The 17,400-nt window shown below is 39.6% G+C and overlaps 1 protein-coding gene across 5 annotated transcripts in view; it reads right to left on the reverse strand.

The window, feature by feature from the left end:
* pcnt (pericentrin) overlaps positions 1-17,400 on the reverse strand; it is a 227,886-nt gene that overhangs the window by 128,113 nt on the left and 82,373 nt on the right. For all 5 annotated transcript variants that reach the window (XM_063051522.1, XM_063051521.1, XM_063051520.1 and 2 more), the window contains 4 exons: positions 16,094-16,586; positions 14,507-14,737; positions 3,877-4,035; positions 123-269 (listed from right to left, as the gene is read on the reverse strand). In XM_063051522.1, the coding sequence (XP_062907592.1) occupies positions 123-269; positions 3,877-4,035; positions 14,507-14,737; positions 16,094-16,586 (1,030 nt within the window). The remainder of the gene's footprint in view (positions 1-122; positions 270-3,876; positions 4,036-14,506; positions 14,738-16,093; positions 16,587-17,400) is intronic.

A 17,400-nucleotide genomic window follows, 5' to 3' on the forward strand; every position in this document is an offset into this window, starting at 1 on the left:
TATGTGAGCTTATATGTACGAATTGAACACAAGGCATACAGCACAATTTCTTGAAAAAGATGAAACTCAGCAGTTTTTTCTTCAAACAGTACACCGCACACAAGGACTTTCAAAAACTTAACCTGTTTGTTTAGCTCTGTCTGCTGTTGGAGCTTTGCAGACAATTGTTTTTTCTCCTCTTGGTGCAATTGTTTTGCTTTGTCTTGTTCCTGAGAGAAGACCTCCTTCAATTCCTGGAGTGCATTGCTCTTCTCAGCTTCAAACTCATCCTGTACAAAAGGTAACAGTATTATAACTCTAAGAGGACAACTCTGAAATGCAGCAGGATATAGAACTATGATCAATGATTAGTCAGCTTTTTAACCAAACAATATAACTTAAATATTGCTGGTATTGATCTCATATCCATTTCATTTTTAAGAAACTTAAGAGTTTTACAAATTATTGAAATGAATATGTCAGATCAAGTTTCCTCTAACATGACAACCAGTTGACAGGATTAAACCTTATTACCCATTTACTAAAATAAAATACAAAACTGATAAAGTATTTCTCTTTAACTCTCTTCCCCACTTCAAATCTTGGGCTTTTCAATTTGTTTTCTATTTTACTTCAAAAGCTACATAAAGGCAATGGAAGATACAAATAGACATGTTAAACAAGATCGTTAGGGAAGATAATTGTACATTATGCATAGAATGTCACCCCGCAAAAGATATACATCCCATTTAAGGACAAAAAAAAAATCCATCTTTGTATATTATTTTCATTTCAAAAGCTTGAAGAATTCAGTCTGAAATGAACACTTGTCAAAGAATGCAAGAACGCAGGACCAGCATTTAAAATATATTTGCAGGCAATGAAGGTTTGAGGACCAGGTTCACACCATAAAGTCATCAACAAACATGGATGTCACTTCCACAACTTACCCTATTGATAACTTGAACAAATCCTAGTCGTATGTGAAAGACGTGAATGAAAAAAAAATGATATAATCAAATCGTGTGTGCTGCTTGATATAGTCAAAGATAGAAATAAAGTAGACCTTAAGATCTGTAACATTCCCAAGTACAGAACATGGCAATCCAACTGGTACTATTTTCTCTAATGTAACATGTCTGCCATTCCTCCTTTCCAAGTAATAAACAAACGACTAGTTCAAGTGCCATTTTGGGAAAGTATTCCCAATTCTAATAATATCCTTTATATTAACATTCTTCCTCCAATAGTGATCTGCATTGCCTCCTTACTTAACAAAAATGGACTTTTTATGGACTTTTCACTATTTACCTGTTCAAAATCAAGCAGAGTCACTCAAAGGCTAGAAGGAAATTTCAATTCTTCCTTCAGACAGTATAGTACAGCACAGGAACAAGAATTTCAACATTCAATGTCTGCTCTGAATACGATGCTGAATTAAAATAAATTAGACACATTTCAGGATTATATATCCCTCATTCCTGTCAATGTTCACCTGAGTGAATGGGAAGAATGATCTGATAGGTATGCAATAAGACCATAACCAGGAGCAGAATTAGGTCATTTGGCCCATTGAGTCTACCATTCAATCATGGTTGATTTATTATCCCTCTCACCCCATTCTCCAGCCTTCTCCCCGTAACCTTTGATGCCCTTACAAACCAAGAATCTATTAACCTCTATTTTAAATATACTCAATGACTCAATCACAGCCACTTATGGCAATGAACTCGACAGATTCATCACCATCTGGCTAAAGAAATTCCTCATCTCTGTTCTAAATGGATATCCCTCAATTCTGAGGCTCCCTGACTACAGAAAACATCCTCTCCATGTCTACTATCTAGACTCCTCAATATTCAATAGGGTTCAATGAGATCCCCTCTCATTTTAAAGGCCCAGAGCCACCAAACTCTCTGCATACATTAACCTTTTCATTTTTAGGATCATTCTCGAGAACCTCTGGACCCTCTCCAAATCCAGCACATTATTTCTTAGAGATAAGGGGCCCAACGCTGCGCACAATATCTTAAATGCAACCTGACCAATGTCTGATAAAGCCTCAGCATTCCATCCTTGCTTTTTATATTCTAGTTCTCTCAAAATGAATGCTAACTTTGCACTTGCTTTTTTTTTACCATCAACTCAATCTGCAAGTTAACAGTTCAGGAACCATGCATGGGAACTCCAAAGACCCTCTGCACCTCTAATTTTTGAATTCCTCCTCCCCCCCATTTAGGAAATAGTCTATGACTTTATTCCTTCTACCAACGTGCAAAAGCATACACCTCCCTGCACTGTATTCAATCTGCAACTTTTCTGCCCATTCTCCTAATCTGTTTAAGTCCTCTACAGACCACCTCTTCAATACTACTTGCCCCTCCAACTATCTTCGTATAGTCTGCAAAAAGTCCACACAATGTCGTTTTTTGTGATCTTTTCCACTAATGTTGCAATTTTATTTTAAGTTTATAATGCTAGAACTTTATCCCTATGTGTAACTTTCAAAATACTATTTCAACATTCCATTCTTTTCTGAAAAGGTCTATTTAACTACAACTTCATTTCAAAAACTGCAATTTGCACTTTCGTTTTCAGCCAGGCACAATTTTTAAACTTAGAATAATATTCCTCCTGTATGTACAATGTAAATGGAAAACTATTAGACCACGTTTGTATATCTGAAACTATGCCTCTACTCTCACTGTCCTCTGTCCATCTAGTGGCACATGCCATAATTTTGACAAATTTATACCTTTGTTTTTCAGATCTTTGGCATAAGAATGTAAGAAATAGGACTTGATATGATCATACTTAAATGATCCTGGGACTCAGCTCCACTTAACCACCCATTTTCCATACGTCTTCACTCCCCTATAAAATAAAAGCTTTTCTTGTTCTCGCATATATTCAGTAGCTCAAGTTCTACCTTTTTTATGATGTAGAACTACAATGATTCTCAACTATCAGACAAAAAAAATTCCTGCGCATCTCTATCTTAAAAGAATGACCCTTTATTCTGAAACAAGAGCATCCTCAGTGTCTGAACTGAAAAGCTAACCTGCAAAAGCCTAATTTTCTCAATCATTCCTTATGAAAGTCCTTTCATCACCGGAATTCATTGAGTGCCTATAATTAAATGTATTCCTTGAACAAGACCAAAATCGTACACAAAACCTCATGGTTGCACCAAAGCCCAATGCATTTGAAGGAAGACTTCTTTCTTTTGTTATGAAGGCCAGCAGTTCATTTGTCTTGCTAATTATTTATCTGTTTAACCTACCAGGCAGTCAGAACCACCACCACCCTCCTACCCATGGAGCAGCATTTTGCAGTTTACATAATTAAATCATGCTTTTCAATGCATTTGACCACATTTTAGTCCCTTTGCCAAACATTCCCCACTCACTTAGCTATACCCTTTAATAACTTGTTTTACAACTTACCCTCATAAATTGCTTGTCAAATGCCTTTTTCACTACCATATCGTGTCACTATTTTCAGAAAATTATAAACTAGATCCCCAAGGTCCTGCTCTATATTACAAACCACAGTCCAAGTAAGACAGATGCATTATTTCTTCACATTATTAAACACTATATTTATTTTCAATTGGGAAAAGATCAGCGTTGCTTTTTTTTTTAAATCACCTTACAAAAGTTATGAGACACTGGTCAAATATAATCAAACTATTTAATTAGAAAGATGTCCAATGCCACTTAAAGACTTGTATGCCCCACAACTCTGCATTCTTGATTACAGGTGCTACATTGAAGAAAAGAGCAGTTGAAGGAACTTGAAATATAATTCAAGTCTCAATTAAAACAAGAAAATACATTCCACAACCTTTTTCTTTTAAAAAATTAAAAAATATCCCTAATTCCTCAAGTACATTACCTTCAGCTGCTTAATTTGCTGAGTAAGCAAGAACTCAGACTGCCTCTTGAGGAGTTCAAACTCTTCCTGGAATTGCAGTAGTTGCTGTGATTTCTCTTTTTCAAAGTTGGACTGCAGCTCCTGTTGCACTAGATTTATTTCTGAGCTGCATGCACGAACCTACCAGTCAAAAATAAAAATAACGAGGTCAACAGAGGCATCAAATTGTTCAGAGGGACAGGAATAGATGCTTTGTTTTCCAGCATTTCGGCGTTTCAGAAAAGATAGAGGAATGGGTGAGTTGTGTTATAAATAAAGGACAGTAACACAACTGCACTCAAAGGGGACATAATAAGAAAAGCACAAACACTTGATGGGATTATACTACATGGATAATCCCCAAGGCCTAATGGATACCGATATCTTTGTGTCCTCACTAGCCACAGGCAAAGTCCCAGAGGACAGACCAGTTGCTAATGTTCCATTATTCAAAGAAAATAGGGATAATCCTGGAAACTATAGACTGGTGAGCCTCATGTTAGTGTTAGGAAAGTTAGTCTAGAGGATTCTTAGGGATAGGATTTATGACTTTGGAAAATGATGACCTAATTAAGGAGAGTCAGCATGGCTTTGTGCAGGGTAAATCATATTTTACTAACCTGATTGAGTTTTTCAAGGAAGTGACAAAGGCAAAGCTGTGGATATTGTCTACATGGATTTTAGTACGATGTTTAACGAGGTCCTTCATAAGAAATTCTTCCAGAGGAGCAAGATGTATGGGATCCATAGTGAATTTGCCCACTTGGATTCAGAATTGACTTGCCCATAGAAAATAGAGGGTTAATGTGACTTATTCTGGTGGAGGTTTTTAACCAGTGGTGTTCTGCAGGGATCTGTACTAGGATCTCTGTTGCTTGTGATATACAGTACATAATTAACTAAGATGAAAACGTAGATGGGTGGGTTAGTAAGTTTGTAGAAGATGTGGAGATTGGTGGTGTTGTGGATAGCATAAAAGAATGCCAAAAAACATAGCAGGATACAGATACCGGTGGCGGGGGGAAGAGGAGAAAAGCAGATGGAATTTAACTCGACCAAATGTGCATGTTACATTTTGGGCGATGACATGTAAAGATGTAATACACTTAATGGCAAGATCCTTAACAGTGCTAATGTGCAGAGGGATCTTGCAGTTCAAGTTCAAAGCTCTCCCAATATGACAACATGGGTTGATAAGGTGGTAAAGGAAGGAGGCATCTGAGTGGTTAAGGAACTGAGTTCAAAAGTGAGGAATTTATATATAGTATCTGCACTCTGGGAGGACCAACCACAGTAGGTTTTACACGGTGAGCGGCAAGGCTCTGAGGAATGAGGTAGAACTGAGGGATCTGGGAATACAGATACATCATTCCTTGAAAGTGGCATCACAGGTAGACACGGCTGTAAAGAAAGCTTTTGACACATTGGCCTTCATAAATCAATGTACTGAGCACAGTGACTGGGATGTTATGTTGAAATTGTCTGTTAGTGAGGCCCAATTTGGTGTTCATTCATTTGTAATGTGCCGTGTTGTATGACGTGGGTGGTATGGTCTTTCCATGACCATGATTGTTCATGGCAAATCTTTCTACAGAAGTGGTTTGCCATTGCCTTCTTCTGGGCAGTGTCTTTGCAAGATGGGTGACCCCAAACATTATCAATACTCTCCAGAGATTATCTGCCTGGCATCAGTGGTCACATAACCAGCAATTGTGATATGCACCAGCTGCTCGTACGACCATCCACCACCTGCTTCCATGGCTTCATGTGACCCTGATCTGGATGGGGGGGCGTGGGGGAGGGAGGTGGGGAGGCCAAGCAGGTGCTACATCTTGCCCAAGGGTAACCTGCAGCCTAGCAGAGGGAAGGAGCACCTAACACCTCCTTTGGTAGGGACTCAACTCCATCCCACCACCCCTGATTTGGACTATTGTGTCCAATTTTGGTCAATCTACCTACAGGAAAGATATAAAGATTGAAAGAGTGCAAAGAAAAGTTACAAGGATGTTACCAGGAGGTTGAATAAGTTAGAACTTCATTGCCTAGAACACAGAAGATTGTGGGAAAGATTTGACAGAACTATACAGAATTATGAGGGGTATAGACAGGTAATGCAAGCAGGTTGTTTCCACTGAGGTTGGGTGAGACTATAACCAGAGGACATGGGTTAAGAGTGAAAGGTGAAATGTTTAAGGGGAACACAAGGGGGAACTACTTTGCTCAGAGGGTGGTGAGAGTGTGGAACGAGCAGCCATGCAAGTGGCAAATGCAGGTTCAATTTCAAAATTTAACAGAAATTTGAATAGGTACTTGGATGGGAGGGGTGGAGGGCTACAGAACTAGGCATATTAATGGTTTGGAATGGACAAGATAGGCCAAAGGGCCTGTTTCTGTGCCACAGAAGGGAAGAGAGAAGAGGCTGTACTGATAGGAGACTCATTGGTTATGGGAACAGACAGGAGATTCTGTGGATGTGTATGAGATTCCCAAAAGTTATGTGGCCTCCCACATGCCAGGGTTGGATGTCACAGCATTCTTAAGGGAGAGGGTGAACAGCCAGAAGTTGTAGTACATATATTGGTACCAAAAACATAGCTAGGAAAAGGGCTGAGGTCCTGAAGAGTGAATTTGGGGAGTTAGGAAGGAAGGCAAAATGCAGGATTTTAGCTCAAGGGTAGTAATCACTGGATTGCAGCCTGTGCCACAGGGCCACTGAGGGTAAAATCACAATATGTTAGTTGAAAGCATGGCTGAAGAGTTGGTGCAGGGTTTCATATTCATGGATCACTGGGATCTCTTCTGGAGAAGGCACATCTCTACATAAGAGACAGGTTATACCACAACTTGACAGGGGCCAATGTCCTTGCAGTCAGGTTTTCTAGAGCTTTTGGGGAGGCTTTTAACTATGTTGCCACTGGGACAGAAACCAGGTTGTTAGGTCATTGATGTAGCTGTTGGTGTAAAGGCAGATGCAATTTACAGAGAGATTAGGAGGAAAGCTGGGCAGTGGAAAAGGCATGGAAGTGTCGTGGTTAACACAACCACTACGTGGTATGGAAGTGTAGTGTAGTGGTTAGCACAACACTTTACAGTACAGGCAATCCGGGATCAATTCCCGCACTGCCTGTAAGGAGTTTATACCTTCTCCCTACGTGCCCATGTGGTTCTCCTCCAGGTGCTCTGGTTTCCTCCCACAGTCTAAAGACGTACCGGTTGATAGGTTAATTTGACATTGTAACTTGTCCCATGATTAGGCTGGGATTAATCGGCGGATGCTGGGTGGTGCGGCTCAAAGGGCCAGAAGGGCCCACTCTGCGCTATATCTCAGTAACATAAATAAAAATAAAATCAATGCAGTCCTTTGGATGGGCTGAAACGTGTTTATTTTTTCCCAAGTATGAAGTAAAAAGGGGGATGAACTTAGAGCATGGATCAGTACAATTTTGTGGCCAACACTGATATTTGGCTGCTGCAAGGACAGGTTGGCAACCTGATGTTCCGGGGTTTAGATGTTTCAAAAAGCATAGGGAGGGGAGTAGCGTTACTAATTACGGATAGTATCACAGCCACAGATAGAGAATGTCATGGAACATACATTGGGAGCAAATGCTCTAAGGGAAATGCACAGCAGTGTGAAGGTTGTTCAGGAAGCATTTGCAAGGGGTTTGAATAGGTTTGTCCTATTAGATAGGGAAAGAATGGAAGGGCAAGAGAACTATGGTTGAGAGGTGGTACATTTAGTCAAGAAGGCGGAATCACACTTAAGTTATAGGAAGCAAAAATCAGACAAGGCTCTTGAGAACTACAAAGTAGCCAAAAAGGAACTTAAGAATGAACTCAGAGTTAGAAGGCAACATGAAGGTTATGGCAAATAGGATTAAGGAAATCCCCAAAAGTATTTTACCCGTATGTGAAGAACAGGAGGATAACTGGAGTGAAGATAGGACTGCTCAGGGATAAAGGGGGATAACGTGTCTAGAGGTGGTAGGAGAAGGCCTTAATGAATATTTGCCTCAGTATCTGTGTTTGCCATTGAGAGGAACCTTGACAAATGTGAGGTCAGCATAAACAGGCTGATATGTTGGACCATCTCAAGGTTAAGAGTTTTAGGGTTACAGTTTTTGAAAAATGTTAGGATAGATAATTCCACAGGGCCACACAGGATATACCCCAGTTTACTATAGGAAGCGAGGGAAGAAATTGCTGGGGTGTTGAAGATAATCTGTGTTCTCACTAGCAACACAAGTTGTAGTAATGATTGGAAGATAACAAATGTTCCTTTGTTGAACGGTATAGGGATAATCCTGGGAATTGTAGATCAGTGATTCTTATGTCAGAGGTGGGCAAACTAATGGAGAGGGTTCTTAGTAGCAAAATTTATAAGCATTTGGAGAAACAGACTTTATTAGGGACAGTCAGCATGATTTTCTGAGGGGCAGATTATGCCTGACTGAATTTTGAGAAAGTGACAAAAATTGAACGTAGAGCAGCAGATGTGTATATGGATTTTAGTAAGGCATTTCATAAAATTTGACATGGTAGGCTCATCAAGAAAGTCAGGATACTTTCAAGTCAGGAAACTTGGCTGTGTGGGTTCAGAATTGGCTTGCCCACAGAATTCTGCCTGGAGATCTGTGACTAGTGCTGTTCTGCAGTGATGTTTCTGGGACCTCTGCTCCTTGTGATTTCTAAAAATAATCTGGATGAGGAAGTGGAAGGCTGGATTAGTAAATTTGCAGATGACAAGATGGTTGGTAGTGTTGTGGAGACTGTAGAAGGTTTTGTAGGTCACATTGGGACATAGATGGGATGCAGAGCTAGGATAAGAATTGGAAGATGGAGTAAAATCCAGAAAAGTATGAAGTGATTTACTTTGGAAGCTCGAACTTGAAGGCAGAGTATAGGGCTAATGGCAGGATTCTTAGCCGTGAGGAGGAACACATGGATCTTGGGCTCCAAGTCCAAAGTTGCAGTGCAAGTTGATTGGGCGGTTAAGATGACATATGGTGTGCTGGCCTTCATTAATCGAGGCACTGAGTTCAACAGTCACAAGATAATGCTGCAGCTCTATAGAACTCTCGTTAGAGCACACTTGGAATATTGTGTTCAGTTCTGGTAGCCTCATTATAAGGATGTGGAAGCTACCGTATGTCAGAGGAGGTTTAGGATGCTGCCTGGACTACAGAACATGTCTTATGTAGAAAGGCTGAACGAGCTTTGGCTTTTCTCTTTGGAGTGAAGGAGAATGAGAGGCGACTTTATAGAGGTGCATAAGATTATAGCATTGGCAGCAGTGCCCTTTTTCCTGGGTGGCAATGGCTAATACCAGAGGACATCCATTTAAGATGAGTGGAGGTTTAGGGATTTTAGGGAAGATGTCAGAGGCAGTTCTTCCCCCCCCCCCCCACCCACCCCCACATAGTGGTATGTGCCTGGAATACACTGCTAGGTGCAGTGGTAGAGGCTGATACATTAGGAATGTTTAAGGATCTCTTAGAAGGGCACATATTGTTAGAAAAATTGAAGATTATGAGCTATGTAGAAGGGATGACCATTGAGTAGGTTTATCAAGATCAAAATAACATAACATACGATATTGTTCCGTTTTTAAAATTCTAGTTAGGCCACATCTGGCGTACTGCATTCACTTCTGGTTGTCTTATTATGTTGAAGATTTGGAGAGGGTGCAAAAGAGGTTTACCAAGATGCTGCCTGGATCAGAAGGCATGTGCTATCAGAAGAAGTTGGGTATACTTGGACTAGTTTCCGTGGAGCTACAAAGGTGGTTGAAAAGATTGAGAGGCCAGCCAGTATTCTGCCCCCCCCCCCGCCCCCAAGGGTTGAACACCCAACACCAGAGGGCATAGATTTAAAGTGACAGGGAGTGGAAGTGAAGGAGCGAAGGAGCATGTGTGTGTGTGTTCATACACATACATATACACACACACACACACACACACACACACACACACATACAGTGGCATGCAAAAGTTTGGGCACCCCTGGTCAAAATTTCTGTTACTGTGAATAGTTAAGTGAGTAGAACATGACCTGATCTCCAAAAGTCAAAGTTAAAGATGAAACATTCTTTTCAACACTTTAAGATTAGTGTTTTTTTTTTGTTTTATTCTGTACAATTTTAGAGTGGAAAAAAAAAGGAAAGGCGCACCATGCAAAAGTTTGGGCACCCTGAAAGATATGAGCCCTCGGACAACTTTTACCAAGGTCTCAGACCTTAATTAGCTTGTTCACAGTCATCGTTAGGAAAAGCCAGGTTATACAAATTTCAGAGCTTTATAAATACCCTGATTCCTCAAATCTTGTCCCAACAATCAGCAGCCATGGGCTCCTCTAAGCAGCTGCCAAGCACTCTGAAATTTAAAATAAGTGATGCCCACAAAGCAGGAGAAGGCTATAAGAAGATAGCAAAGTGTTTTCAGGTAGCCATTTCCTCAGTTCGTAATGTAATTAAGAAATGGCAGTTAACAAGAATGGTGGAGGTCAAGTTGAGGTCTGGAAGACCAAGAAAACTTTCCGAGAGAACAGCTCGTAGGATTGCTAGAAAGGCAAATCAAAACCCCCGTTCGACTGCAAAAGACCTTCAGGAAGATCTAGCAGACTCTGGAGTGGTGGTGCACTGTTCTACTGTGCAGTGACACCTGCACAAATATGACCTTCGTGGAAGAGTCATCAGAAGAAAACCTTTCCTGCCACAAAATTCAGCGTCAGAAGTTTGCAAAGGAACATATAAACAAGCTTGATGCATTTTAGAAACAAGTCCTGTGGACTGATGAAGTTAAAATAGAACTTTTTGGCCGCAATGAGCAAAGGTATGTTTGGAGAATTTCATGAAAAGAACACCTCTCCAACTGTTAAGCACAGGGGTGGATCGATCATGCTTTGGGCTTGTGTTGCAGCTAGTGGCACGGGGAACATTTCACTGGTGGAGGGAAGAATGAATTTAATTAAATACCAGCAAATTCTGGAAGCAAACATCACACCATCTGTAAAAAAGCTGAAGATGAAAAAAGGATAGATTCTACTACAGGATAATGATCCTAAACACACCTCAAAATCCACAATGGACTACCTCAAGAGGCGCAAGCTGAAGGTTTTGCCATGGCCCTCCAGTCCCCCGACCTAAACATCATCGAAAATCACACACACACACACGCACGCAAGGTGGGTCCCGAGGATGCTCTGCAAGGTGTGTTGGTGAAGGAAATATGATAGAGGCAATCAAGAGGCTCTTTAGGTAGATACATGAATGTACAGGAAATGATAGGAATGGACATTTTATAGAAAGGATTAATTTAGTTAGGCATTTGATTAATTTAATTAGTTCAGCACTGCAGCATGAATTGAAGGGCCTGTACCTGAGCTGTATTATTCTACATTCTAATTTCATCATCATCATCATCAGGTGCCGTGCCCAGTTTGAACTTTGACTGCCAAGGCCCACACACTCCTGTTTCGGGTCAAGTGGATTAATTCATTGGTATTCATTTCCAATTCTCTGGCTGCTGTCTCCATCATCATTTGTCTTTGTCTTCCTCTTGCTTTCTTCCCTTCAATTTTTCCCATAATTACCATGCATTCTAAATCCTCTTTCCTAATCATATGTCCAATGAAGTTACATTGCCTTTTCATGATCTCATACATTATTTCTCTTTTTGTGCTTGCTCTGTTCATGACATTCTCATTAAATATTCGTTTCGTCCATGATATTCTTTGCATCCTCCTCAAAAACCACATCTCTGCTGCTTCAATTGTTTCCTCATATTACTAGATATCGTCCAACATTCTGAGCCATATAACATAACTGGATAAACATAACATTTCAGTACTCTATAACGTTCTATATTAAATTGCAAAATAGTAAGATTTTGCAAACTTTTATAACACCCCACAAAATCATCCAGAAATGTGCTAGTTGAATTTCTACACCAATTGTAAGGATTTGAGATAATTTAAAACAAAACTTTATTATTAAATTCAACAGGAAGTTAAAATCCATAATTTCCATGTAGTTCTGGTCACCACAATTTATTAACAGAAGTGAAGCTCTTTGAGAAGGTGCAAAGTTTTAACAGAATGGTTTCATCGATGACAGATTATTTAATCTAGGTTTTAACACCAGATTGACTTTGTTTTCCAGCTGCTGTTTTCGGATTTGAACTTGTATGCACATTTCCCCAGAAATCCAAATTACTCAATAATGTAATTACTATACCTATGAAAAAGCAAATCTCACGGTTGCATAATTTAAACATTCTATGACAATAAATGAATCATGATTATGGCCTTTAAAATTAGCACTGATGTCCAATTCTACATGCAAACTTTCTTCTAAACTGCAATTAAGTCATGAATGTTCTTCCATTGCACAGAGTTGAAACGTGCTCCCACGTATCTGCTGTCCTTTCCTTCTTGGGGGTCAACTATTTTTTTGGTTTGAGGGATGCTGAAGACCAAGTTGCTCCAATGCACCTTGCAGTGACCAACACTGCAACTACCTGAAGCTAATTTTGGGGAAATTATGTTTTTTTAAGGTGGTGGATTGCCCATCAATTGATGGCTTCATCTGAATGCTGCAACAGTTCTTCAGTGTTGTCCTCAGCACCACTCTGACAAATAATGTGCGTGAACACATTCCTAACATGCCTGAAACTAAGGAAAGCTTTGGGGAATCAAATGATGCATTTCACTGCAGCATACCCAGAGTATCCTGCTTCCTATAGCAATTCTACTATCGCATACAAATGCTATTTATAGGGCAGGTTGTTAAGTTCCTGATCAATAGTGACCATCAGGATGTTATGGGTGACTTAACTGTTGATCATAGAACAGGACAGGACATAAACAGGCCCTTTAGCCCACAACGTTATGCCAAACCAAATAAATTAATTAAACCAATTAAATTCATAATCAAATGGCTAACTAAGCTGCCTTCAGCCTACATAATGTCCATATCCTTGCATTTCCCTTATATTCCTGTGCCTATATAAACATCTCTTAAAAATCCACAATGTACCTGCCTCTACCACCACACTCCAAGCAGCACATTCCAGGTACCCACCACTGTGTAAAAATTGCCCTTTACATCTGCTTTGAACTTACCCGCTTTCCCCTTAAATGCATGCCCTCTAGTATTAGGCATTTCAATGCTGGGAAAAACATGCTATCTCTTCTATATATGCTGCTCATGATAATCGATCAGATCTCCCATCAGCCTTCTCCACTCCAAAGAAAACGAACCAAGTTTCCCCAACCTTTCATTTACAGCACATGCCCTGTAATCCAGGTAGCATCCTGGTAAACCTCTTTGCCGACCTCTGCAAAGCCTCAGCACCCTTCTTACAATGGGGTGACCATAGCTGTTTGCAAAACTCCACACGCAGCCTAATAATTTTATCATCATGAGATATCTAGAGAAAATGGTTAGTTTACTTTATTCCAGATTGTTATGTAGGAATTGAGACTGCTTTTTAGCTTGAACCTTCATGTTGACCAGCTATTCCTTCATGCAGACAGATTTCTGATGAAGTGCAAATACACATAAATGTTCTGCAGTCAGTTGATATTCCCATTTCTATTCCAACAATTTTCTTGCTATCCTTCATTGTTCTGTTAACTTGAAGTGATCTATAACTCTAACTCTAAACTCACATCTGGTCTCATTAACCACTGTACTTGAACAAAGCTTCTCACCCTCGTTTTTGAATCCACCTATAATCCATAAATCTCCATCTCTAATCTATTCACGTTCAAGGATTCTAACTCTACTTCTTGCTCTCAAATTTAATCACATCACCATTAGTGACAGCCTTCAAATACCAAATATCCAAGTTCTGAAATCCCCTCCCTGAACTTCTCTGCCTGGCTTTAAGGCAGTCCTTAAACCTACTTCTTTCACCTGCTTTCCTGCTATATATTATAACATGCCAATCGCAAATCTGATTCAAGTTTGGCTTCCAACACTCCGAAGAAAGCTTTTAAAATCTACTGTTACTGAAGGCGTTTTACAAATTAACAAGTTTCTGTTACAATCAACGCAGTTTACTGATGAAACAATTTCATCAAGAACCCCAGCAGCAACTTTCTGAAACTGGGATGTTGAACCTCTGACTATCTCTCACACACCCTTCAAACATCTATTTAGTTGCTTGCCAGTGTAATGCTTGTGTGGTAATCATTACCACCTTCATTGATGCCTTACTCAATTCAAATCTTACTGTGGTGCCAAGAGTAAACATTCTGGAATTACAGCACCGGCAACGCAGGTTCAATTCCCACTGCTGTCTGTAGGGAGTTTGTACGTTCTCCCCATGACTGTGTGCTTAAGCTTCTTCCCACATTCCAAAGGCATTAGAATTAGTAGGTTAATTAGGCAGTGCGAGCTCATTGGGCCAGAAGGACCTGTTACCATCTTTATCTCTAAATAAATGTTTTATGTTAAAGCCAGGGAGGGGGATAGAAAGAACAAAGGGAATGTCTATTTGTTAAGGCTGAGGCTCTCCTTTCAGATTAAAGAAAATAAAATTTTTAATCACCAACAGAAGCAAATGATAGAAGTTTCAGCATCCATGGAATGAGCTGAACAACTACTAACCTGTTCTTTTTGATGATGCATTTGAATCTTCTCCAGCTCTTCACCTAGTTTCCGTACATATTCCTCTTTCTGCTTCTCCAGCTCTGCATACTGAAGTACCTGAAGCTCACTGAGAGCCAGCTTATGCTGTTCTTCAAGGCGAAGAACCTCATCCTGAATCACATCCAGGCGCTTCTGATGTTCCTGCTCCAATGAAACTTTCTGTTTGCTCAGGGCTGCCTCCAAATCTGCCTGAGGTTGCAAAGAAGACAAGAAGATCGAAGTTCTTACCTTTAAAAGTGATACTTCAATTTTTTTACATTTATGCCACTTGAATGCCAAATTTGGAAATACAAATTAAAGGCAGTTGCTGCATTACAATGTAAACACAGTGCAACAGGTCTACTAAGTTATTTTTCTCTAAGTCAAAAGCTTTTTTCTCTAAAAACTATCTGGAGAACAGAACATAAACAATACGGTACAGGAACACACCATTTGACTTCACAATGTCTGCACCGAACAACAAGCCAAATTAAGTTAATTTTCTTCTCCCTGTCCATGATTCATATTCCAAATTCCCTGCATCCAATCCATGTGTCTGTCTAATCAACTCTTAAAAGGCACTACTACCACTCTCTGCAGTAGCCCGTTCCAAGCAGCCACAACTTGTTTTAAAAAATCTTGTAACATCCTTTTTATATTTTCCCCATTATTCTTAAATGCATGACCTTGAGTACTTAACACTTCTACGCTGAAAAAGAGATTCTGACCGTCTACCTCATCTGTACCTTGAATAATCTTATAAACTTCTCTCAGGTTTCCCCTCAGCCTTCGTCACTTCAGAGAAAACAACCCAAATCTGTGCATTCTCCTTACACCCATACTCTCCAATTGAGACAGCACCCTGGTGAACAGTGTCTGCACCCTCTCCAAAGTCCCCATGTCTTTCCTATAAGGCAGTGACCAGAATTACACACATACAAAGGCAGTCTAACATGAACCCCTTACACTTACACTCATGTCCTGACTAATGAAAACATGCACGCCATATTCTTTCCTTACCACCCTATTTACTTGCATGGCCAATTTTAGTGGAAGCACAATAGTGGAAACCATTTCAATAAATAACTTCAAAAGAAGTTAACAATGAAAAACTTAACGGAATCATAGATAAAGAGCAGGAAGCAAGTCTATACATGGCTGTATAGAGCCAAAAAAAGCACATTACAGATTGCAAGACCATTTCAAACTTTACATGTTTCTTTAATGTTATGATATGTGGATGCTAGAATTTACATCTGGAAAAGCAGCATGGAGTGTATGCCACGTTTAGTAAGTTACAAAGATAAGACTTATTATTGTAAGGTAAAAGCAATATTGAACTAATACTGAATAAGAATTACATATACTTAGACAATTAGAAGGCTATGCTTTCCTGTTAATTACTTTTGCAGTTCGTTAAAGAGGATTATAGTTTCTGTCGCTGCATGTATTGTCTCAATAAAAGGAACTTTTAATAAGACTAACATTTTAAAGATCACAATTACTATAAAAGGAATATTAAATGCAAAACTTATGGTTAGAGATCAAAGCACACAAGTAGCCAACCTTATGAATTTCCTCCAGTTCTGCAGCCATAGCTTTGAATTTTTCCACATGAATGGTAGCGAGTTCCTTTCGGATCTTCTCCTGAGTGTTAATCAGCTCAGCCTCATGTTCAGTTTTCAACTGATTAATTTCAAGTTGTTTGTCAGTGCTTTCCCTGTTAAATCTCTCCAACTCATCTTGACAGGTTTTTAAATCTTCTTTCAAATGCTGAATCTCAGATTTATATTTACTTGCAACATCTTCCAGCTCTGACGCATGTTTCAGTCTTAAGCTTTCCAAAGCAGCCAACTTTGTATCCTCCAAAGCTTCCATTTCAGCTTGATGCTTTGTGCACATTTCAGCTTTCAAGTCCTCTATTTGATTATGGTACTTTTCTGTCAGATGCTGGTTTTGAGTTTCTAATTCTTCTGTGTGTCTCACTTTCAACTCTTGGAGAAGGGCCTCTTGTTCAGACATAAATTTGTCCATCATCTGCCTGTGCTCTTCCATGAACCTATGATAACATGTATGTAAAAACAAAATTGGTATATAGAAACTTTTATCCAAATCAAACTTACTTCAATATTAAGTGATTCCATTATTCCAACCAGAAATAACATTCCTACAGATGCATAACAAGCACAAGACATTACAATAAAAATGCTGTAGATGAAGCTCTAAAATCTTGGATCCCGCTTGAACCACAAGCAATTCACTACCCAGAAGTGGACGAAACAAATACCATAGAGAAATAAACCTCTGGATTCAAAGGGGACTACTTTAAATCCTACCAGGCAACACTACGAATGACTTCCAGAATTACTAAATGTTCTTTCACTATTCTTTCCTTATGCTTTGCTGAATACTTTCATCATATTGGACAGACGGAGGTAGAAGTAAAGAGGAGTTAATTTCTATTTGAGCACAAAAAAACAACTTCACATCACCTGCTGAAGAATGGAAAGGAAGACCAACAAAGGACAGCAATACTGAATCTGGACATGTCAACTCCACCCACCTCCGCCACCACTCAGAATATCACAGTTAATGAACTGAACGACTGGAAACACAAGTGTGGTGTTCTCAGTTTCCACAGGGATCAGCTCTCCATACTTAGAATTTTTACCCATCTTGTTTCAGATTGGGTAAAGTCAATTACCATTTCACAGTCAATTACGAGCCTACAGATTCTAATGACCAAAGGCCTTGAATCTAACTTCTATTACTTCTCATCGTTGAAAGCATCTAGTTTTGGCCAATGCTCTAGAGTTTACATTTTCCCTGAAATAGTAAAGGCTCCTGCCAGAAACTCCAATTTCCACCCACAT

Source organism: Mobula hypostoma, chromosome 6 (genome assembly GCF_963921235.1).
Source record: "Mobula hypostoma chromosome 6, sMobHyp1.1, whole genome shotgun sequence".
NCBI classification, from domain to species: Eukaryota; Metazoa; Chordata; class Chondrichthyes; order Myliobatiformes; family Myliobatidae; genus Mobula; species Mobula hypostoma.